The sequence below is a fragment of the Vulpes vulpes genome, chromosome 3, assembly GCF_048418805.1.
Source record: "Vulpes vulpes isolate BD-2025 chromosome 3, VulVul3, whole genome shotgun sequence".
NCBI classification, from domain to species: Eukaryota; Metazoa; Chordata; class Mammalia; order Carnivora; family Canidae; genus Vulpes; species Vulpes vulpes.
The window spans coordinates 61,933,597-61,958,113 of NC_132782.1; the positions used below are offsets into that span (position 1 = coordinate 61,933,597).

A 24,517-nucleotide genomic window follows, 5' to 3' on the forward strand; every position below is an offset into this window, starting at 1 on the left:
TAACCTAGTTGATTAGGAAAAGTATTTTATGGATAATAAAATAGTCAGATAAAGGAGTAAGGAATGATAGCATCTAAAGACCCCGTTTCTGCTATCCCCAGTGTGGTTCTGGAAATTGCATGTGGATCAGAGTTGCCTGGAAGGATTGTTGAATAATTCCTGACCCCATCCCAGGACTTCTGGTTCAGCAGGTCCTGGGGTTGGGCCTGAGAATCTGCATGTGTAGTATGTTCAGGGACCACCCTTTGAAAACCACCTGTTTGGGGTGATGTGGTCAACAAACATGGAGATGATTTTCAGAAGATAACAGGTGGAGAGATGACTGACAACTTCAGACCTCCATGCTAACCAGTAGATGAAACAGCGTGCTAAAGAATTTTGCAGAAGTGGTAGTATAAATATGGGCATCTAAACATCATTTAAGTGTCAGGACAATAAATGAAAAGCTGGCAAAGGCAGGTACCTGAAGCATAATTAGATGACAGAAGGGCTGATTGGTTTCAAAGAAGTAACTGAGGCCCTGGCTTCCTTATGTCTGCTACTTTTCAACCAAAAGTCAACCTGTGGACCATTTTTATGAACATTCTGAAACCAAGAAAATCACGGGAGTGGGTCTGGAAATACAAGTTTCTATGGGACAGAATATTTCATACTGGAAATATGGTTTTTTTGGGGTGTTTTGTTTTGTTTTGTTTTATTATGACAGACAGGCAGAGATGTTGGCAGAGTGAGAAGCAGGCTCCATGCAGGGACCCCAATGTGGGACTCTATACCGGGATTGCGGGATCATGCCCTGAGTTGAAGGCAGAAGCTCAACTGCTGAGCCACCCAGGCATCTCTGTACTGGAAATATTTTGTACAATGTATATTCAAGGTTCTAAGAGAACCCACATGTTAGGGGAATTTACAGACCAGAGAAATTTTTTTTTTTAATGTGCATCAAGGTAAAAAACTAGAATACTGTCCAGAGAGATGTGGTTAATTTCTAATATAGATCAAAAGCAAAAAATTAAGATACAGTACAGTACTTTTCAACTGTCCATAGCATTAGCCATAGCCACATAGCTATTTAAGCTCACCAAAATTACGTAAAACTTAAAATTACATTCCAGTCACCTTGATCCATTTCAAGTGGTCAGTAGCTACATGTGGCAAGTGGCTGCCACACTGGACAGCAGAGCAGTCGGATTGTTGCAGAAAGTTCTGTTTGCCAACAGCAGTATACACAGTCACTAGTGTATTAAACAGCACCTATGATAAATTGGCCACTACCTAATATAAAACCTGAGTTAAATAAAAAGTGGTCATTCTCTTTCATACTGAATTCTGACAATATTGGTTGGAAAGGAGGCGGAGGCCTGGGCACAGCTGGCTCCATCCCCTAGAATTCTGCACCAGAGTCTGTAAAAAGGAAGTGACAGAGAAGGTCTCTAGCATGTAAATGTCACAGTACAAGTCATTGGTGGTCTTGATGAGAAAATGAGGCACAAATGACAACTCAATGTGCCTTCAGAGGGAAAGCTGTTAGGGTGGATACATACAAAGTGTGTGTGTGTGTGTGTGTGTGTGTGCGTGCGCGCGCGCCCATGCACACATTCACACACACAAAAGAATGGACATATAACTTACTTGGTCATCCATTTGTTTAACATTTGAGAGTTCGCTATATGCCAAAGACATACGATGAACAAGAGGGTAGACTATGAAGTGTTAGGAATGCTAGCACCCAGAAATAGCCAATGTTTAAAAAGTGCTAAGGGTAATAAAAGGCATTTTCCAACTGGCCCAACATTAGATACATTATGTGCTAACGTTAATGGGAGGAAGAGAGCAGTGTTGTCTTTCAGTTTATTTCTCTCCTCTCCCATCCAGGAGCACCATCTACTTGGAAAGCTTAGAACAGACCTGGTTAAGAGGGAACTGAATCCCAAGATAGGTGAGGGGATAGTGGCAAGTACATTAATACTTTAAGTGATTGAGTCTGTAGAACTAGGCAGGGGCTAGGCTGCATCTTTCTGCTGGCGAGGAGACGGTCTCCCCTGTGGCTGCGCATCTCTGCCATGAGGCCACAGGATTCCAGGCAACACCGTCCCCACCAATGGCAGCAATTCACTGAGAGGGCCCCAAGGCTTAGTCCTGCCCTAGCAGTATGGCCCAGGTGCTGTGCCCCACCCGACCTGTTCCATGCAGACAGTTGGAGCCAGTGGCTCATTAGAAATGAGGGCTGAGGTGAAGGGAGGGACTGCACCAGCTAGTGTCTCTGAAGAAGCCTTCTAGAATCATCTGTACCTTAGTGAGTTACATTGTTGGGGGGCAGGGCAGGATTGTCTTTAAGCCTTCGTTTCCTACTACTTAATCTCCCTTTAAAGAGTCTGCCTTGCCCCACAGGATGACTCCGGGAAGCACACGGAGGCCTGGGCTACAGCTCCTTGCCTGTTGACCAGGCCCACCATGGTTTTCTGGTCAGGAACATGTGTACTTTGCAGCTGATGTTCGTGAGGTGCTGGCCTGAGGACCCCACGAAGTCCCTGAGTCACGAGGGTGCGGTGTGACCCTGTGGGCCCCGCTGGCCACCGGAAAGAAGTGTGGCTGTGGCCTTCCAGGGCAGACGGCACACGGCGACACCGTGACCCGGCCCCGCCCGCCGGGTTGTGTCTTGGAAGTTTCCCCGCGAACTGCGCGGCAGAATCCTAGCTATCAATTTTGTGGAGTTAGGGGCCCGAGATGGGACACAGACCACAGACGGACTTCAGAGGCTGTGGAAAATTCCAGAAAACATTGCTCAGTGAGTACTTTGTGAGGAGAAACTTAGAAACCATGTGAATTTGCTAAAGCGTGGGAAAACTTCCTGTGGAGGTGGCGGGGGGCACTTCAGGCGAGGCCAGCGTCACGGGCGATCGCGGGAGGTCGCGGAAGGCCATGGTACATCAGGGGAGATCCCAGGTCACCGGAGATCCTAGGAGGTCATGGAAGATCACGGGAGCCCACAGGAGATCCCGGAAGGTCACGGGAGATCCCCGTTCCCTCGAGGAATCTGGCGGAGAGAGCCAGGAAGCCGCGGAGCCCGTCGTGGGGCCTCCGCGGGGGCGGGCCCGCCCTGAGGACCAGCAGGGCCCACCCCCGACGCCGGCAGGGGCGAGACGCGGGTGACACCGCCCGCCGACGCACGGGGACGCAGAAACACTCCGGAAAAGTGTCTCGTCCCCCTCGGTCACACTCGGTCCCGGGACGTCGTGTGCAAGAATGAAACACGGTCGAGGGGAGCCCCTTCCGCGCGTCCTGTCGGTCCCCCTGCCGGCCGAGCGGCCTCCGCACCGGGGTCCGCGGCCCCGGGCGTCGCCTAGCAACCGGGCCGCTAGGGGCTCGGCGGCGCGGGCGACGCCGCCTTCCGGCGTCCCCGGAAGTGGCGTCAGCGCCAGGCCCCGCCCCAGCAGAGACGGAAGTGGAGCCGCCCGGGTCTCCAGCGTTCCCGGGAGCCCAGCCCAGCGTTGCCGCCTGGGCCCATGGCCGCCTACTCCTACCGCCCGGGGCCTGGGGCTGGCCCGGCCGGAGGCGCGGCGCTGCCGGACCAGAGCTTCTTGTGGAACGTTTTCCAGAGGTGAGCCCCGGCGCCACCCGGGCGCTTACCAGGTTCACCGGCCTCCTCCGGCCTCCCTCCTGGCCTCCCTCCTGGCCTCCTTCCTGGCCTACCCCCGGTCTCCCCTGGGCCTCCTCCCTGGCTTCCCTCCGGCCTCCCTCCTGGCCTCCTTCCTGGCCTCCCACCAGCCTTCCCTGGCTTCCCACTGGCTTCCCTCCGGCCTCCCCTGGGCCTCCTGGGCTTCCTTCCTGGCTTCCCTCTGGCCTCCTCCCCCGCCCAGCTTCCTTCCAGTTGCCCTCTGGCTTCCCCTCCCTCCTCTTTCCTGATTCCCTCCAGTCTGTCTGCTCTGGCCTCCTTCCTGGCTCCATTGGGCCTCCCCACTGCCTCCTTCCTCTTTCACTTAGTCTTCCCATCACCCTGGCCTCCTGCCTGGCTCCCTTAGGCCTCTCCCGGGCCTTCAGCACCCCCCCACCCTGCTGCCGCCCAGGGGCTCACCCCTCGCTCTGGGGGGGGGGGGGGCGTCCAGGTGCAGAGCCCCGCCCCCAGATGCCCTGAGGTGCCGCCTACACACACGTTCCCAACAGCCAAGAGCCTGAGGAGCTTGCTGCTCCTGGAGGTCTCCCGGATGCTTGTTTAGGGTAAACAGAAACAGGCTGCTTCAGTGCTGTTAGGCTGCCTCGGCTGCGAAGGAAGCTGGTACTTGTATCCCGGGTCGTCCTTCCAAGTGAATGAGTGACCGGGACCTGAATGGCCCACAGCCAGGAAAGGACTTGTCTGAAGCAGTGTTTCTGCGGTTTGTGGAAAGGAGAGGAATTGGTGCAGGTGGAATTCAGGCTGGCCAAAGGGAAGCAAAGCAGAAAGGCTTGAGAAGGTGTAAGAGAGAAGAAATGGTTCAGTGTCTCTGGGGAGAACCAACTTGGACTTTGGTTGGTGGAGCACTTAGGATGAGAGCAGGCGCTCATGCATCTCCTTATTCCCAGCAGAATTCGGGAGACACCCTGGCTGAGTGCAGTGGAAGGGCCATGGGAAGGAGGCCACCAGAGTGAATATAGAATTGACGCAAGAGGTCCACGTGTGTGCTTGCTGTGTTTTGCTTGTCCTGCACTTTTAATCACCGGTCTTGATTTTGTAGGGTTGATAAAGACAGGAGCGGGGTGATATCGGACAACGAGCTTCAGCAAGCACTCTCCAACGGTGAGTAGGACCTGAACTTTGAACCTGACCCATCTTGTTGTAAACAATTTCTTTTTCCAAGTACAGAGGACTTACTAAGGCCTAACTCTTCTTGCTGGCACGTGGTGGAGGTGCTTCTGATTTATTTTGCCAAGTGACGTCCTGCTCCAAGTGTCTTGCTGAGTTCTTGAGAAATGGGGGATGCAGGGAGGCTTTAGGGAAGGATAGGAAGTGTAGATGCACTTTGAGGTACATTGAAGATCGCTGAGTTTCTCAGGTAGCTGCATCTCTCCAACCTCTCTGGAGAGGATCACAAGGTGCCAGGGCAGCACGGGGAAGTGACTGGGATGTTGGAGGGCTGGCGCTGGCAGCTGGATTGTGGGAAGGTGGTTTTATCGGTGGGGGAATACTAGGCACTCAGACCGGGTTACAGTGTCCTGGCTCTTGTGGTGGTGTGTTGGAGGCTCTCCATGGAGTCCGGTTCTTGCCGCTTCCAGCATGATTAATCCGCGGAAGTACTGTTTGAGACCCTTCAGTAAATACCTGGCTATTTATTCTTGTAAAAATCCTTCAGATGCCACTGTCTTCTCTGATTCTTAGATTTGTAGCTTGTCTTTCCAGAGGTGTGCCATTGAAGGTTTTAAAGGGATTGATTCTAAGACGTTGAGAGATCCACCGTTATTAGTGGGAGGCAGTTTAAAGAATGGTAGATACCACTGACTTTTTCCAGCATTTAACGCGTGGGCCGCAGACATGTATGTATGTTGCCGTGTTCAGGAAACCAAGAAAACTCTTTATTTCAGCTTTGATGACTATGCCTTCTTGTTTCTTCTCTTACTATCATCTTTTCATTTTTTGTGTTTCCAAGGGCTTGAGTTTCACTTGGAGGAGTAGAAGACTGGGTTACTAGAAAGATGTCAAAACAAGCTGGAATCCAGCAGGCTACGTTAGCAGATCTGGCTTAAAACTTTCTAAGTGTTGGGGTGCCTGGGTGGCTGAATCAGTTAAATGTCCGAATTCTGATTTCGGCTGAGGTCACAATCTCAAGCTCGTGAGATCAAGCCCGGTGTCTGACTCCATGCTGGGGTGGAACCTGTCTGGGATTCCCCTGCCCCCTTGCACTGGCCCACTCTCACCCTCTCTCACTCTCTCAAAAAAACAAAATAAAAAAACCCCTTTCTGATTATTGACCAAAACAGATGTCTTCACAGTCATTTGTGAAAGAGTCTAGCCTCTACAGTGAGAGTGCTCTCAGGGGTCATTCCTTTTGCGTTATTTTCCAGTAAGTGAGGACTGACCCAGGACCCATTTGGACATCTTTTTGTCTGTTTGCTTGAAGTTTCGAGAGTGCCACCCAGGTTTGGATTTGTGTGAAACCCCTCAGGGAATGATGGTCACACTCTGACCTCATTAGCATGATGGTGTCCCTGCAGAGGGCTCCTCCTTAGATTCAAATCCTGGCCCCAGAAGTTCTAGGAATGTGACCTTGGGTAAGGACTTGACCTTTCTGGGTGTGTAGATGGAGGAAATGCGTGCAGAACGCTTGGTACAGTGCCAGGCACGCAGCAGGGTTCAGTGTTGCCGGCTGAGGGTACAGTAGTAGTATTGTTCCTGGCCAGGGAGCCAGCTCAGGGGATGGTGATGATGATGACAGTTGCCACTGACTGAGCATCCAGTGCATATAGGCACTGTGCTGAGCACTTAACAAACCAAATCACCCGTCGGCATTGTCCTATGAGCCCTGGGGGATGTGGTGGCGGAACCTCTTCTGACCTGTAGGTTTAGGCTTCTGTGTTTTCACTACATGGTGTCACTGCTGCTATCTATTTCGGCTGCTTATTAAAGAAGATGGGTCTTTACTCTGTCAGAACTTGATCTTGAACCTGTTTAAAAGAGAGTGTTTATTAACAATTGCCTAGAGGATGTTTGGTTCACCATTGCTAAGATCCTTTGAAATCGGTTAAATCTGGTTAAACTCGACTCATAAGTGTGGTCGGGACTGTCTCAGTGGCCCTTGTGGAGGTACTTTCATTGAGTTGCCCAGTGGGACTCCCTCAGCTTTTGTTGGAGGCGTGAACTGGCCTCAGAAGCAGGTGGTCACTGTTAACCCAAGAGCAGGCACAGCAGCCTCCACACTGTCTATGGGGCAGGTGCCAGAGAGACAGCCACCCCACTTCTCCCAGGAGCACGGTGCCTCCGGTGTTCCAAGCACCTGTGCTGGTTCTTCTGTCTTGTTTGTGTGTATCTTAGTAACCCTGAATCTTTTTAACCAATTTTTTTCTTCAAATTAGCTGCTAAAAAAATGAAAGTTAAATTGGTGGCTTGCCACTAGGTGAATTTAGAATTTTGAGAGGTCAATTTTTCTGACCTAGTCTTAGACTCCTTACTTTATTATCCTACTTTTCTCTTCCCATCCAATACACTTAAAATTTATCTCATTTTTCTCTATTGTGGCTACCTTTATAAATTTAAATCCTTTCTGCCATAAAGCATTAGGTTATTAATGATCCAGGTTCACAGAGTAGATGATAGTACTGCTTGCTGAGGTCATCCTTACCACGCTCAAGCTGTAGAGCCAGGATCTAAATACAGATGCGTGTTGCTGGTACCCTTCAATGCTTCTGCTCATGTTGTACTGTGGGTTTAGTCCTCACAGTTAGGCTCTCAAAGCACGCTGAGCCCTGGTGTCTTCCCAGCTCTCCATGTTGGTGTCCACTCCTTGGGAGGGTTCTGTGTACTTTCTGAGTTTCACGTTTTCTGCATGAAGGAATGTGTCTGCTCCTGCTTTTGAGCCACTGTGGCATCGCTGCTTTGTCCTTGACGCTCTCCATTCTAGCTCCGTGTGATCATTGTTATAGGTGTCTCTGGCCATTAGACTACTTCTTGAAGGAAGGCCAGGCTGGGCTCCTGTGCACAGCTGTAGTGTGTGAGCAGAAACTGGCTCCTGAGTAGGCCCATCTTTGCCCTCTTCACTCCCCTTGACTTCCCATAGCTGATGCAATTGAAACTATTTTGACTTCTAATTTTTTTTTCCCCCACGAATAGGCTTCTGTTTTCATATTAGAACTGCAATATTAGGCTATTTCAGGATATTGGTTTACTTAGTCTATTATTAGTGGGAAAACTGAAGTTTCAAACTTGCAGGGTTTCTCACTTTAATTAAATCTGTGCATGTGTGCTGTCTGCTAAAATCTAGTTGAAACCATCCTGAAAGAGTACTTGTGCGTCCCATACACTGAGTCTTTTATAAGATTTTTTTCCATAGGAAAACTTCTAAAATTGACTGCTCTCAGGGAGGTGTATGGTTAATAGGTATGAAGAAAGACAGAAGAAGACTGTTCTCTTGCCTTCTTCGGTTTTTTTGTTTTTGTTTTTGTTTGTTTGTTTGTTTGTTTTTTTAAGATTTTTTTTATTTGAGAGAGAGACACAGACAGCACAAGCTGGGGGAGCCACAGAAGGAGAAGCCAACTCTCCACTGATGCTGGGCTCAATCCCAAGACTCCAGGATCATGACCTGAGACAAAGGCAGATGCTTCACCTACTGTGCCCCACAGGCACCCCTCTTGCCTTCTTTTTGAAATGACATGTTATAGACTATCTTCAATTTGGTGCCTCTTCTTTTTTTTTTTTAACTTGTACAATATTCTTGGAATTATGGGAATTTAGTTTTGGTCAAGCCTCTTTTCTGTGCTTTTGTAAATTTGCCTTCACAAAACCTATGTAGATATTTTTTAGCTGTACTTTAAAAAATAATAAGTCATATACTCTTTTTAAGGTGTTTTTTATCAAAATAGAGTTCCAGTTCTCTTGGGGATCATAGTAAGAAAAAAAATGAAAGAAATCAGACCACAGAAGCAGACAGCCCCCGCAGACTGTGCTCCTGCTCCCATCGCTGCTTCTGCCCCCACAGGCCCCGTTCCATGGGTAGGAGTGTTTGCTGCTGAGGATGCAGCTGGGGCTGTTAGAGATTCACCCTCCGCATCCTTCTGCCTGTGTATGGGGGAGGACTGGCTCCGCAGGCCTGGGATGCTCAGAGCCTGCTCCTTCCCAGGAGGGGTTTTGATGGCTGGCTGCCTCCTGGGAGGTTCTGACTGAGAAGAGTGTTTTGTCCACCACGGACCTTGAGTTCTGTGGTGCCTATTTGCCTGGATAGTTGGTACTAACAGTCTGATTTATGGCAGACACCTGCTTTCTCTCTGGGTATCTGGAGCTTCCATGATGGACCCCAAGAGAAACCCTGGACTCTAGACATGGAAGCTTCTCTACTTGATAGCCCTTTGCCTGTGTTCTCACAGCTCATAGCTGGAGGCGTGAACGTGTCCTGGGCTGCACAGTCTCCACTGGGCTTCTCCTAGTGCCTTTTCCCCTTGTTGATTTTATTGTCCTTTCATTGTAACAAACTGAGTGTTGGAGTCCGAGGGTGTCCTTGCGGACCCGTAGCCTGACCTGTGTGCTCTTTCCAGAACTTTTCCAGAAATGTGCCCAGCCAGAGTTTCAGATACAAATAAAAGAAAGGGTGGACCTGGCTTTACCGACAAATTACTCCGTGGGCTTGGGTGCATCACATCTCTGGCCCCAGTTTCTTTGGATATAAAAATAGGAAGACTGGAAGTTTAGATCCTTTACCCCCTTGAGCCAAGCCCCAATGGGCCAGATCCTGCATCTGCCTGGTACGGAATTGAGACAGTGTATCTACAGTGATGGAATTCAAAGTGTTTCACTATTAGTTATTTACGTTGTTTCTAATTTTCATTCATGTAAGTACTGTAGTAATTTGACCCAAAATTTCATAGAATCAATTTCTAGAAGTGAGATTTATCAGATCAAGGGGTATAGCATCATTAATGCTGTTAATCAGTATTCAGATTGCTTTTCAGTAAGGCCGTATTTCTGGTTCTGTTTGAAGCTGTAACTGAAGAAAACTGGTGAAGTGTAGAATTTTGCTGAACACAAAGAGGCACCAAAATCTTGCAGATTCTGTGCATTGAATGCCAGTGCTGGGTATCCACCTCTGCAGGATTTGCTACACCTTCTCTTTGGCAGAAGTCTCTTTGGGAGTTCCCAGTCTGATGAAGTAAAGTGGAAACAGATCAATGATGATGTTTTTATTTTTATTTTATTTTATTTTTTTAAAGATTATGTTTATTCATTCATGAGAAACACAGAGAGAGAGGCAGAGACACAGGCAGAGGGAGAAGCAGGCTCCATGCAGGGAGCCTGATTTGGGACTCAATCCTGGGTCTCCAGGATCACGCCCTGGGCTGAAGGCAGCGCTAAACCACTGAGCCACCCAGGCTGCCCAATGATGTCTTTAAAAGTCTGATTTTTTCCCCCCAAAAGATTCAAAATAGTTAGATATTTCAATTGTACGAATGCTAGGTGTTATGAAGTCTTAACCCTCAACCATTCACTGAAGCCAAAATTTAAGTTTGTGGTTAACAGGACATAATTTTAAGAAAGAAAACTCTTTGGAGAGTAGAGACAATAAATATATTATCATAGAGCAGAATGGATTTTTTTTTCCCCTTTGAAAATGGAAATTCCTGCAATCATTTGTGTGCTTGAGGGTTGAATGGGAAAATAATAGAGGATCCTGATGGGGATTGTCTCTGCCTCTATAACTACAGATGGTTCCTTAGGCTGTCATCATTTGCTTAAGGTTGCTTCTTAAAGCTTTAGCTCCACTCTCAAATTATAGGTAAAAAAAGTATACTAAATTTACATGGAAAAACCTGATTTTCCATGTAAATGTTTTCTTTAGTTCTTTGAGATGAAATTAAAGCATGACTTCTGGGTACAGTGATTTTATATAATTTATTTATTCATGAGAATACACAGGAGAGAGAGAGGCAGAGATACAGGCAGAGGGAGAAGCAGGCTCCATGCAGGGAGCCCGACATGGGACTCGATCCCAGGTCTCCAGGATCCCACCCTGGGCTGAAGGTGGTGCTAAACCACCTGAGCCACCCAGGCTGCCCTGATCATCTATTTCTAATTAAAAATCTGACAGGAAGTCTTTCTCAAGATGAGTGGTTCTGATATCCAAACATGTTAGTGTCTGGGAAAAGCAGATGGGAATGTTTGAAATTCGGGATGGCACAGAAAACCTGGGATAGAGTTTTATACTGGGGGTATAGGGCTTGTGAAAAATGCATGTTGTTGTCATGAGCTCTGTAAATAGTAGTTATTTGCACGGTGCTTTGTTTTCTTACAGAAAACTGTTTTCTAAAGTAGTTAGATTTTCAGGCTGACACTCAAATGCATTTAATGCTTCATGTATCTAAATGTCTGCATGTGGCAGTGTTTCAGCCTCCCTGTGGGTTGTTGAGCTTTGATGTTTAGTCTGAGAAGCGGCCTGGCTGTTATCCCTTGGTTTCTTTGGAGAGTCAGGCCCCATTTGGGTGATAGAAGGATGAGCGAGGCACTGACAGCCTGCCTCCACCTTCGCCCTTGCACAGTAGCAGACCTGTGGGCCTTTGCTTGAGGGCAGCCTCTCTCCATCCTTGCCTCAGCTCCAGGTGACCTCTTGCTCTCTCCTGAGCCTGGAATCCTCCAGCATGGCTGCTGGTTCCGCTGGGTCGCCTCAGGGATGCACCCTCTCTGGGCGGTCCATGCATGCCTATCCCGGTGGCACCTGGCCCTCACCACAAGTGCTCGTGTTGCACATTACTTAACTGTTACACTTGTGTTGCTTTTGTTTCACACTTCTTTGGACAAGTCATTGGCAGAGATGGCCCCATGATGCTTCTGCTCACAGTGAGGAGGGTCTGTAGGCTTCACTTCTACATATTGAGGGCTCATTATCAGCCTATATCAGAGGTGGAGGGAAGACTCCAACAGGTGCATTGGGTTCCTGGGTTCCTGGGTTCCTGGGTTCCTGGGGCTTCTGGTCAGTGCTGGGCCATCTCCTGTGGAATAGCAGTTCAGTGCTTGCAGCAGCCTGGGGTGAGGGAGGGAAAACAGCAAAGAAGTGACATTGTGTGTTTAGAATTCTCCTTTCTGTTGGGTTCTTTGTAACATAGTGTTCTTACTATATTGGTTTTCAAATAATACTTTTCCCAATAGCTTTATATACAGGGTGCCACTCACCCTTCCCCTCAACATTTTAAAGCCTGTAGAAGATGCTTATGTAGCCCTGTAGTGTGCCCTTTAGGGGAAGAACAACCTTCACTGAGTAATTATGGTTGCAGATATTCCAAACAGGAAGCTCAAATGTGCACTGGTAGAGGAGATGGATTTCATTTAGGGACTGAGGGAAGGTGGGGTGCTCAGGGAAAGCTCTCCTGGGGATGCTTTCTCCTGCAGCTTACAGTAGGAGAGGGGAGGGGTGAAGGGTGCGCGTGTGTTTGGGAGGTGGAGACAAGAAGCATGTGCATGAGCCCTGGGTCGAGTGGGCGTGGTCCTCGAGAGCTGCAGTGAGAAGGCTAATGTGGTAGCGTGTGAAGGGTGGTACCCTTCAGACTCTCCTGCCACCACCCATATCCAAGAAGGCCTCAAACTTGAGCAAAAAGGTCCCTTTATGTAAGGTCAGGGGATGGGTCTCTGTGTGGAGATAAAAAATGGAAACAGATTTATATATAGAAGAAAATAGGAGGTGTTTTTATACAAGTGGGATGTGGGGAGAGACACTGCTTTCTCTCCATAAGAAAAATATTTTTTAACTTTGTTTTTAGTAAGTATAAAAGTTGATAATGGTATAAATCGCTCAGGGGCATAGAAGTATCTAGTGAACATTTTTTTTATCAGTTGATAAAGAGTTCTATGAGAATCAGCAGTGCCCTTTATAACAAATATCCTGTAATATCCTCATTATAATTCTGAAGTGAATCATAGAATACTGTAATTACCTTTTCATGTGCTCACTTCGGCAGCACGTATACTATAATTATAATTACCTTTTCACACTGTCAAGGAAAATAATAAAAACACGCAGACTGTAATTTCAGGAGAAAATGTTTAAGGCATGGTTTTATGGTATGCTTTTCAGTACTTCTCAACTTACCTGGTAACTGCATTCCTTGAAAATTGAATGTATATTAAAATGCTCTGAAACCAGGGGCATCTTGGTGGCTCCATTGGTTGTGTGTCTGACTCTTGATCTTAGCTTGGGTCTTGATCTCAGGGTCGTGAGTTCAGGACTTGTGTGGGGATACATGCTGAGCGTGGAGCATATGTAAAGATAGGGTTTTATCTTGTTTATGTGGTAAATAAGAGCGAGCCCCCAGCTTCACCTCATCATAAACAGCTTTGAACGGATGTCTTTTGCGAGATAGGACCCCAACAACAACATACATACAACCACCAGAAATGTTCCCCCAGGGTGACACCCCCCAGGGACATTTCTGGTGGCTGAGGTCTTCCCGTGTGCAGTGGGTTACTTTCTTTAGCTTCTGGTGTTACAGGTTAGAGTCTTAGAGCTTGCTGTTGAAGCGATTTTCTCTGACTCTATTTCTTATCATTTATCTTCAGGCACATGGACTCCATTTAATCCAGTGACTGTCCGCTCCATCATATGTAAGTAACGGTGCCACGTCCCACCTGCACAGGCATACTCCTGGCGCTTGGATGCAGGTTGTGCTTGTGGCCTGTGGCCTTCAACCTGCGCTCCCAGCCCTGGAGAGTCCGTGTCCAGACAGGCCCAACATGCTTCACACACTGTCCACACCTTGCACGGTTGCTGACTGGCAGAAACACTGATGCTCAGCTCTGACCTGGTGTTTCCTTACGGGAGCTCTCCGTGAATTATGGTGTACGTCTGAGCAACCAAGAGCTCTTGCCTTTCAGTCTTCTCTTGGCCTCTTTACGTGAAAAGAGACCAAATGATCTGTCGTTTCTGCATACAGTCTTTCAGGCTGAGTTTTTATATGTATTTTCAACCACTTTGCCTCTATATGTAATTATAGTCAGAGGTTCTTTCGTATCTGGACCTGGAATGGGGCTGTTTTCTTCTTTTTCAGAGAAGTATTTGAGGGGGAGGTGGGGAGACGGAGAGAGCAGACTCCCTGCTGAGCTCAGAGGAGCTGGCTCCATCCCACGACCCTGAGGTCACCACCTGAGCCAAAATCAGGATTTGGAAGCTTAACTGACTGAGCTACCCAGGGGCCCCTAGGCTGATTTTTTTTAATGAAAAACAGGTCTTACTGACAAAACAATCTAAAGCCCGAAGAGGGGATCCCTGGGTGGCGCAGTGGTTTGGCGCCTGCCTTTGGCCCAGGGCATGATCCTGGTGACCCGGGATCGAATCCCATATCAGGCTCCCGGTGCATGGAGCCTGCTTCTCCCTCCGCCTATGTCTCTGCCTCTCTGTGACTATCATAAATAAATAAAAAAAAAAAAAAAAAAAAAGGCTCCTTTAAAAAAAAAAAAAAAAAAAAAAAAAAGCCCGAAGAGTCTTTTTCTCACTGGAGTGGGCCTGCAGGGGTGGTTCTCGGTCCTCTTGCAGAGAGGAGGAACTGCCCGCAGAGCTGGACCGTGGAGGTGGCTGCCTCACTCGGGGCCTCCATTTCTTCCTGACAGAGCGGGGGCGCCCAGCGGGCCTTATGTTCCCGGGCAGCTGAGCAGGCAGCGGGCCCCAGGGGGGTGTGGGAGCTACTGTGCTGGGATGGAGCTGCTTATGCGGTGACGTTGACGTGCCACCACTGCATACCACTCATGTTCCTTTCTGTCTCAGCTATGTTTGACCGAGAGAACAAAGCTGGCGTGAACTTTAGCGAGTTCACTGGCGTCTGGAAGTACATCACAGATTGGCAGAATGTCTTCCGCACCTACGACAGGGACAACTCTGGGATGATCGACAAGAACGAGCTCAAGCAAGCACTCTCAGGTTTTGGTAATTCACTTATGGTGATTGTGTAGCATGTTTCATTTTGGAGACGAGGTGCCATTAATGTTTTTACTTTGTTCGGTTTACTGATTCTTTTTAAGAGAGTGGGGGAGGGGCAGAGGGGGAGAGAATCTTAGGTAGGCCTGGATCTCATGACCCTGAGATCATGACCTGAGCTGAAATCAAGAGTCGGATGCTTAACCGACTCAGCCGCCCAGGCGTCCCTCAGTTTACTGATTTTTTTAATTATGAAATTTTTGTTGACATCATACAGATCTATATTTTGATATTATTTATATCCTGAAGGCTTATATTTGACATGGAGGCTTTATGTGTTTTTTTCCATCCAAAATGAGATAAGGGCTATGCAATCGTTTATCTTTGTGAAATGGAGTGATGTCACACGCACACTGAGAATATGGTAGCTTTGCAAACAGTTGCATGGGAATAAGTGAAAATAAAATGTCAGGCGGCTTGTGATGTGAGATATATCACAACACATAGCAAGATGATTGGGTATTTGTAAGAGATTCTGTAAGTGGCCGTGCCAGTCGCATGCCTCAGGTACAACGTTGGTAGTTGTGCGAGCTCCCATTCTCATGTGCGTGTCAGCCCAAGTATGCCGTGCCACCAGGAGTGTGTACACAGCCTTTCCAGAGTGGGCCAGTGGGCCTCTGATGCTGGTGTGTGGGTCTTCAAGGAAGTTGGGATTTTTCGTATATCAAGGAATCATGGACACGGACTACTTGTCCAAGGCTTGTGGGAGCTCCACCCAGATTCTGGTATGTTTGGGATGATCTGACTTAGCCCTCTGTTCACTGGGCCCCATCATAAAACCCCTTCTGCATTTGCTTAAAAGGCTACTTGTGAATGCCTTCTAGAAGCAAATCAGGTACTTTATTTTCTGTAACGTATTATTATAATGTACTAATGAACTTCTAGGTATTTTGAGTTTCAATAATACAAAGTACATCTTAATTCTCTTGTTAATGTGTTGCCAACTTCTACTCTTCTCCCATTTTCCCTTTGGGTGTGCACTCTATGACCATCTTCTCTTTCTCTTTCCTTATGAATTCCTGTGCTGTTCAGTTAAAGACTCTGGGACTCCATGGGAAGTTTGTGTTCTCGGCTCGCTAGGTGTGGGTCAGGATTAGGGAGGACTTGGCCTCAGGTTCTCTGTGTTGGGACTGGAACACAGCTGACTTTGCTCTGCCCTTTGGTTGGGGGATGGGGAGGGTCATACGGAAGGGCTGGGAGGGACAGTGGGAGCCATCTACAGAGAGTGGTCCTGGGGCTGGAAGGAACAGGAGGCCGAGGACAGCTTGAGAGGAGCTGGGTCCTGTGAACTGTGTGCAGACAAGTGACCTCAGGTGTCGGAACACAGCACTTCCTAGTGTCATCAGGCCTATAGCCCTCTTTCCTTTGTGCCAGGGACCCACTGGGTCCTTAGAGCTCACAGTGGGAGCACTGAGGTGGGCAGTATCCTGTCCTCCAGCCTCAGTCATGGAGGTCATGTGGCAGCCCCTCACAGTTGGGGTGGGCGAGGCCGGGCTCCTACCTGGCTTATAGACATTTTCTAGAGAAAGTAAATACTCTGCTATAGCATTTCTTCAGTGTTCTAACGAGTCTATTCCTGCAATTGGTTCTTGATTTCTGAGGCCTTCTCCAGAAAGGGACATTGTTACCCTTTCCACATAATTTTGGAAGATTTTCGGTAGTAATTGAAGCAAAGATTCCTGTCCAGTTTCAGCTTCTAAGAACAGATGTGTGGCCGTGGTCAAGCAGGGGGGCTGCATTCCAGCTCTGCACACGCATGAGGGAATCGGGGGGGGGGGGGGGGGGGGGGAGTTGAGCCTGAAAGTGTCCTCTGACGTCTGTCCACTCCATGTCTTGGGCCAACCCTGGGTGTGTTGGGTTACCCTCTCAGGCCCACATGCTGGGTATGATAGCTCACGGATTCCTTTTTAAAACTCAGGTCTGGTATGTGCTGTGCACCAGATACAGAGACCTGAAAGTAAGGGAGTGTGTGAGGCACACCCTCACCCCGCTAATAGCGGGCCCTGACAGCTTGATGAGTAGGAGTCCCCCCACATGGTGCGGTCCTCCCATGTGGGGAAGGCAGTCAGGTGTGGACAGCTCACCCTCCCTCCCCGCCCAGCCAGCTCACTGCTTTCTGACGAAGAGCTTATCAGAGCACAGGGCCCTCCATTCAGTGTCACTCACCTCAGCTAGTATCAACTTGGTGCTGCATCTGCTTTGTCTCTGTTTTATGCACCAAGGCCTGCAAGGCTTGTGCCGTGTTACCCCAGAACACTTTATTCTGCGTCCCTGGAACATGTGGACATTTGCTCACAAAATTGGTGCTGTGGACCCACCTTAGAAATTAACAGCCCATTCACATGAGTTGGGGTCCTAGCAGGTCCACGAGCAGCCCCCACCCCTTTTTTATGCCACAGGCTGGTTATACACATGAGTGGATGCCCTGTCCCAGGTCTGTCCCTTGCCGCAGTTTCTGTACCCTGGAGAGTAGTTACTGATAAGCAGCCAGGATTTTGGAGGTATGTGGTGCTGAGAATAGGCAGTTGGTGACTTGTGGGGTCATCAGGACAGCTGTGATGTCTCACCCCTCCTGTGCTTGTTCTCAGTAGAGAACCTCACTCTCCTACATTCAGGGTGCGGCCCTGTGGCCAGCACATCAGGTCTGACCAGGGCCACAGGCTGGGGGAGCTGCACACAGAGGGCACCACCTTTGTTTGTTTTGTTTTGTTGTTTTTCATTTAATTTAGTTGAAGTAGAGCTGACATAATGTTACATGAGTGTCAGGTACGCAACATAGAGATTGGAGGATGCTGTAAGGCACTCCGTGCTCACCAGGGTCATAGTCGCCATCTGTCACCCCATGGCGGTATGATCAACTGTCTTCCCTATGCTGGACATCTTGTCTCCTGACTGACTGATTTTATAACTTCAGGTTTGTTCTCCTTAATCCTCTTCACTTCTTTCTTCCAATACCACCCGTTACTTAGTCTGTTTCTGTGTTGTTTGTTCTATAATTATCTGTTATTTGTCTTTCTCTTTGACTTATTTAGCATAACACACCCTAGGTCCCATCCATACTGTCGCCAGAGGCATCATCTTTTTCTATGGCTGCCTGATACTCCTGTGTGTGCACACCTCTTCTGTGTCTGTCCCCCCGGTCCGTCACTTGGGCTGCTTCCATATCCTGGGTGCTGTAAATAATGCTGCAGTGAATGTGAGAGTGCAGATGTCTTTTCGAATCAGTGTGTTCATTTTCTTTGGGTAAATACCCAAAAGCGAAATTATTGGATCATATGGGAGCTCTATTTTTAACTTTTTGAGAAACCTCCATACTGTTTGCAGCAGAGGCTGCACCAGTTTGCTTCCCACCAACAGTGCACATCCTCGCCAACATGTGGGGTTTCTGGTCTCTGATACCAGTCACAGTGACCGGTGTGAGCCACCTTGTTCTGATCTGCATTTCCAGAGGATACCCCATACTTAATTTATGAGGATAGGGTTATCGTGATGTGGTTTTTCAATGGAGGAAGTTCTCAGAAGAGTCTGCTCCCAGATTTTGCCTCTTACATAAACGTCTCTTTTGTACTCTGTTTGTTCATCACTCATTTTCCTAGTCTGGTTTTCATTCGTTTTGTTCTCTCTACATTAGTATTGAAGGCCAGGGATACTGGAAGCTAATCACAGGGATGATAGAAGTTGTTTCTGTGGTCTGTACCACTGCTGAGTATGCATCCTGTGTGTTCTGTGTGGGCAGGAGACCCGCACAGCGATGGCTGTCGTCTGCTCTCCACACCCTGGTGAGCTCAGCCCTTACCAACCTGGGCCTTTCTTACCTAAGTCAGGGATCCTGTCTTGCCTTCAGATGGCAGGGAAGGGAGCCCTGGATTTAAGTCACAGATGCATAGAGTATGCTGACCACTCTGGAAGGTACTGTCATGTGTGTGCATGTTTGAATCTTTTTTTAGTGAAGTAATTAAGCGTTTATGCAGGTAATTAACTATGAAATTCACTCAGATAATAGGTGTACATATATCCTCGCAAAGATTCCAGCAGGACCGAAAACCAGTAAATATATTTGGCCCCTGGATCTTGTCTCCTGAATAAGTAAGGACTCCACAGTCACACAGGTAGTGGGATTAGGAGGGAAGGAAGTAGGTGTGCTTGTCTATGTCTAGAGTGGCCCTGAGAGGTATCCTCGTGTCTTCAGGACCGCCTCCCTGTTGGAGACCTTTTCAAGACCTTCAGTAAGTTGAAGGTGGAATTGGTGGCTCTTTGTCATAAGATTTGATGACCCTTGAGGGTTGTGAATTTTATGGGGCTGCCTTATTCCTTGTAACCTTGCATTTCCTAGTGTCAGTGTGCTATTTATGTAGGGGAGTACCCATCAATTGCTCTGCTATTCCCTGAGTTTACATTCTGATTATTTGGAAGCCTTCAGTGATATGGTCTTTCAAATGTACAATGAGGCTTACCATTTGTGAGATGAAAACTTGATAATGAAGCCTGGCTGCCCTGCGGGGTGATCTTGGGGTGCAGCACTATAGAGTGAGTCTACTGGATGTGAACAAGTGAGCTCACCTGAATGACCTGCTGTACCCGATGGTGCTGGCCACCTATGACACTCACCCTTGCAGAAGAAGGTGGTGGTCTGCGAGTCAGCTGTTGGCAAGACTGCACATGGGGAGTACTGCAGAGTGAGGGCTTTGTTCCCAGAGTGCATGTGAGCGAATTTGCGCCTTGTGTTTCCCACCCCAGCCTCGGTCGTTTGTCATTTGTTATCAGCAGAGGTAAGAGGCTGCAGGGCCTTATGGGAAGAGGATGGGGGTGTTGACGGGATGTCCACTCTCCTGGCCTGTGTTCATTCTCACACTTCTCTTCCAGGGTACCGGCTCTCTGACCAGTTTCATGACATCCTCATTCGCAAGTTTGACAGACAAGGACGGGGGCAGATTGCATTTGATGACTTCATCCAGGGCTGCATTGTCTTGCAGGTAATTGGGGCTCCCTGGGGGCTGACAGAGCTGAGCTCTGGTGCAGGGGGCAAGGGAAGGAGGGAAGTGCCATCCTGCAATGAGTGATTTCAGTAGAATCAGTTCTGCAGCTTATAAGAGTTAGTCTTGTCTGTGGAGTTCTGTTGAACGGAGGGAGGTGTGACCAGTAGAGCCTGTTCTCCCCGTGGGAGTACAGCTGGCCCTCAAACAACATGCGACCAAATATGTAGGTCCATTCTTAGGCAGATTTTTTTTTGATAAATACAGTATAGGGCTGAAAATGTATTTTCCTTATTTTCTTAATAACATTTTTTCTTTTTTTAAGATTTTATTTAAAAATCTTTATTCATGAGAGACAGAGGCAGAGACATAGGCAGAAGGAAAAGCAGGCTCCATGTAGGGAGTCCAATCTGGGACTCGATCCCAGGACCCCAGGATCACAACCTGAGCCAGAGGCAGATGCTCAACCACTGAGCCACCCAGGCGTCCCTATTTTCTTTTTTTCTAGCTTACTTTATTGTAAGAATACACACGTAATACAGAAAACGTACAAAACATATGTACCATTATTGGTAAGGCTTTTGATCAGCAGTTGGCTGTTACTCATTATGTTTTGGGGCATCAGAGTTATGCGTGGATTTCGACCACTCCAGGGTTCGTTGCCCCTGACCCCTGCATTCAAGGGTCAGCTGTGGTACAGAGCAGTCCTTTCAGATGAGTTCACGTATTCTAAGCCAAGTGGATTATTTTCCTGGATACTCTGCTCTTTCTGTTGTATTTTCATTCTGAGGAAATGGGTACATTTTCTTTTGTGATCTTGGCTGTGTTCTGCCATTTTGTGTGAGGTAAGCTACGGGAACAGGAGCTGGCTTCTGAGCTCACAGCGCCTCATTCAGGTGTCAGAGCCATTGCCAGGCAGCATCTGGTGGAGCTCATGAATCCCGCTGACCCCTACATTTCACATTCCCTCCAGGGCCTTGTTCCTTTGCCTATGAGGGAAGCAGGTGCAGACCCTTCCCAGAGCCCTGCTCCTGTCTCTATGTAGGGATCCAGGTCACATAGATTGAAGCTTAGAAATGCCCTGAACTGATAAACTCAGATAGCTTTCAAAGTTTTTATTTTGACAAATTTAAAAAAAGAGACAAAGGTATGATGAACCTATGTGCCCGTCACTCAGATTCAACAGTTATCAGCTGGTGGACAGTTTGATGTTGTTCCTCCGTGACCATAACACTCCTAGCCCTCACTCTGACACAAATTCCATCCGTGGAAAGTAAATGTTTTTCCATAAATACTTTAGTAGAACTTGTCTTTGAAAGATAAGTCCTTGTAGTTTGAATCCAGGTTGGGGTTACATCTTGTCAGCTTTAGAGTCCCCTGAGACATGTGAACGGCATGAGGTTTTTTAATTTAATTTGGTGTTTTGGAAAACATTCCCAAATTTTCCCCACTAAAATACTAGGTCAGTAAAAGTATAGTTTCTGTGGCCTAATTTCCTTGCCGATGAGTCTGGGGAAAAGCCCAGTCCCTGTTGCTCAAGGCCCGGTTGGAGAGCCCGTGTGCTAACATTTGAGCCTTGGTTCTCTGAAATGGGGAGAGCCTTACCCCATCTCGGCCTCAGTCTGGGGACCCTGGGTTATGTTTTTGCAGTGTTATCTGAATATTGTAGGAAAAGGTGTAGTGTAAAAAATCTCATGACTGTCTGCATCTCATTTGCTCTAGGGTTAGAGTTTTCATTTGAGGTTATGTCCCAAGAGTAAACATCTGATCCTTATATTTCTTAAGCAAAGGTCATCAAGTGTAGGCTTTCAGTAGCTAGGGTAACGCGATCAGAGTCCCATGAGAAGCTTACCTGGACACTGCCTCCCGGCTCCATGTCAGGTCCTGTTCCCACCCACCCTTCCTTCGCGACCCTGAACACAGCACAGGTGCAAGATCTATAAAAGAAAAGCTGCTGACCACAAGTAAAATATCCTCAAAAATGTTTTCCTTCATCTGCCTTTTTTACAGGAAGAAGAAGGCTTTTTGAAAATGATTTTTACAAAAGAGCATGAAAATTTGTAGAAATCTTGGGAAAATACAAAGAAAGTATAGAGAAGACTTGCCTGTTGTTCTTGAAGGCAGAGCTAGCTGCTGCTGGGGTTCCAGTAGTTGGTTTGGCATTAGCATCTCAACGCATGCTTGGACGCCCCCGCTGATGCCCAAGCAGATGGTCAGCTGTGTCAGACCCCATCTGACCTGCTGCCACGGGCCCGGGCTCCAGCCTGCTCTTGTGATGGACCTGGACACTGTTTCCTTCTCTTGTCCTGGGGAATTGCTTTTTGCCTGCTTCCTTTTGGCACATATGATTTCTCAGGTCTACTAAGGTTGTCCAGTGCCCAGCAGTTGGGGAGATGCCTGGGGCCACTCTCCCCTCTGCTCTTGACCTATTGAGGGGGATCAGGCTTGTGAACAGACTAAGCCCTCTGGGTGGGGTGGGCAGGAGGGACCCTGAGGCTGTACAGGGAGACCTACCTCCTTTCCTTTCTCTGTGTCTAGGCCTTCACCTATTGGGTGTAAGGGGCGGGGGGCCGAGTCAGGGCTGGTTGCTCTGTGTCCTGAGTGGCAAGTGACCAGACCAAAGGTGAGCATTTGAGGAAGGGCCCCCACGAGGTTGGTCCTACATAAGGAAGGGAGGATCCAGGCTCACCACTGGACCATTTGGGAAACCAGGGCCTAGGGCTGGAGTGTATTGTGGAGTTGTGCCTACAGCCCACCCCCACCCCTGACTTCTCTACCCTCACTGTCCCAACTGACCATAGTCACAGATATCCACCCATGCATCCCTGCCCTGGCTTATCAGAGATGGGGGTGTCTGGAGACCTGGGTGAATTTGGTTCCTAAATGTCCTTATGAAACCCATTTTCTTTCTCCTGTTTAATAAATATCAAGATCTAAATGCCTATGTTTCGTTCCCAGAGGTTGACAGATATATTCAGGCGTTACGATACGGATCAAGACGGCTGGATTCAGGTGTCATATGAACAGTATCTGTCCATGGTCTTCAGCATCGTATAACCCTGGCCTTTGCACACGGCAAGGTGACTTATGCAAGGACGGCTCAAAGATGCCAAATCTCCCTTTAAAGAAGTGGAACACAGATGCAGCCAGCTCTTCCTTTAGATTTCATATCACTAACGTTTGGGACCGACTGTATATATGTGGATAAGCTGATAAGGTTTTTGCAAATATAATAATACTTATAATCATTATTTACACACAGACCTTTGATTTGAGACTATCCAGTTGTGCCATGAGGTTAGATATGATAATGTTTCAGGGTATCCTGCATGCAAAAAATCCATCATGTGCATTTCTAGAGAACTCCAGTTCTATAGTGGAAGTACTTTTATTAGCCAATAGGAATTTAAAAATAATACGGAACTTGCACAGAGGCTTTTACGTGCCTTACATTTTTAAAATGCGGTTTATTGTATTTGAATATGCAACATAAGCAATAAAGCACATGCGCCCTCTGTCGCTGTCCGCCTCAGCTGTACTCACATGGGAGCTCTCAGGGGTCTGGGACACCTTCTGGGGTGTCCCTCTGACTCAGCTTATGGAAATCCAAGGCTGCCTCTGTCCTCTGTGACAGAAGCTGGTTTAAATTTCATCAGACTTCTCTGAACCTCTAAACCCAGATTTGGTTTAGAAAATTGTGGGTTTCTGTCATTTATGATTCAGTCCTGCCCTGTGATGATTTGTTGGTTGTGGTTTTCAAACATGAAAATGGGCTGCAGGCAGCTGGAGGGCAGTCTGCGTCACCTTCTGTTGACACACAGCCAGTCCTGGGGGGCCCTCCACCGTGTCCCCCCACGGAATCACTGAGGCTGTTTTCTACTTCTTTTCTCTTTTGTGTGCTTCCCCAAACCAGAATTTGGGGCAGGGGTTGCAAGGACATTCGGGGCGGTGTTGATTTGTAAATGGATCTCGGACATCAGAAATTGGTGTCCCACAGGGGTCTTGTTGACATCTCCGGTCAGAACACCCCTGATTACAATAGTGGGGTAGGGGTAAAGAATCTCTCTGGGATGCATAGGCTGACCCCATGAGTTCAGTGGGGGACGGCCTGTGAGGAGTCTTCAGGGATTCCTACCACTTTCCGTGTTGGGTGCGTCTCCAGACGTCAACATGCTCACAGCGACCCTGGGTTCTAGTTCAGTGAGCTCAGTCTGACCCCATACCTTGAATTCTGACTCCAAGAGGCTTTCAGAACCAAGGCCCACATATCCAGCGGCTCAAGTGGTTTCTCTCTGGGTTCTCACAGGCATCTTGGACTCAGCATCTCCAGCTAATAAACCCCATGCCATCACTCACCCCCAAGCCATGTACCCCCTCTGCTGCCTGCCTGCCCCCCTGCCCCACACCGTGGCTACAACAGGTGGCTTTGGAAGATGCTGCTCTCGTTCAGCCCACTGTGCTCTGTCCTGTGCATATGGGAGCCCCGCCCCCTTCCTGCACCTGGACGCCCCCCCCCCCCAACTGGCCGCAGAGCAGCTCGTGATCTTGGTGAGGCACCTGCCCCCAGTACATACTTGGTGTTTACACTCCATGGAGACCACACAGTGGACGCAGACCTGTTCTCTCATGCTGTGTCAGCCACAGAGAGGAAACTAAGAAGATGATGAGCCCTGCACCCCTGATTCAGGGAAGGGATGGAAAAGTATGCGGGATTTTATTTTATTTTTTTTAAAATTTTTATTTATGATAGTCACACAGAGAGAGAGAGAGAAAGAGAGAGGCAGAGACATAGGCAGAGGGAGAAGCAGGCCCCATGCACTGGGAGCCTGACGTGGGATTCGATTCTGGGTCTCCAGGATCGCGCCCTGGGCCAAAGGCAGGCGCCAAACCGCTGCGCCACCCAGGGATCCCAAG

General features: G+C 48.2%; 1 protein-coding gene across 2 annotated transcripts; it reads left to right on the forward strand.

Moving 5' to 3' along the window:
• Positions 1 to 3,404: 3,404 nt before the first annotated feature.
• PDCD6 (programmed cell death 6) lies at positions 3,405 to 23,118 on the forward strand. 2 transcript variants are annotated; one of them, XM_026019151.2, is made up of 6 exons: positions 3,405 to 3,598; positions 4,710 to 4,771; positions 13,220 to 13,264; positions 14,421 to 14,579; positions 19,494 to 19,603; positions 22,562 to 23,118. In XM_026019151.2, the coding sequence occupies exons 1-6, from the start codon at positions 3,504 to 3,506 to the stop codon at positions 22,658 to 22,660; spliced, it is 570 nt and encodes a 189-aa protein (XP_025874936.1). In that variant the 5' UTR covers positions 3,405 to 3,503; the 3' UTR covers positions 22,661 to 23,118. The 2 variants fall into 2 exon arrangements, with proteins under 2 accessions (XP_025874936.1, XP_025874937.1); XM_026019152.2 differs by having other exon boundaries at positions 3,409 to 3,598; positions 14,421 to 14,573.
• The last annotated feature ends 1,399 nt before the right edge of the window (positions 23,119 to 24,517 follow it).

Coding starts and splice junctions, on each gene's coding strand:
- PDCD6 (XM_026019151.2), top strand. CDS start 3,504: ATGGCCGCCTACTCCTACCGCCCGGGGCCTGGGGCTGGCCCGGCCGGA. Junction 3,599..4,709: donor TTGTGGAACGTTTTCCAGAG/GTGAGCCCCGGC, acceptor TTGATTTTGTAG/GGTTGATAAAGACAGGAGCG. Junction 14,580..19,493: donor GCAAGCACTCTCAGGTTTTG/GTAATTCACTTA, acceptor CTTCTCTTCCAG/GGTACCGGCTCTCTGACCAG.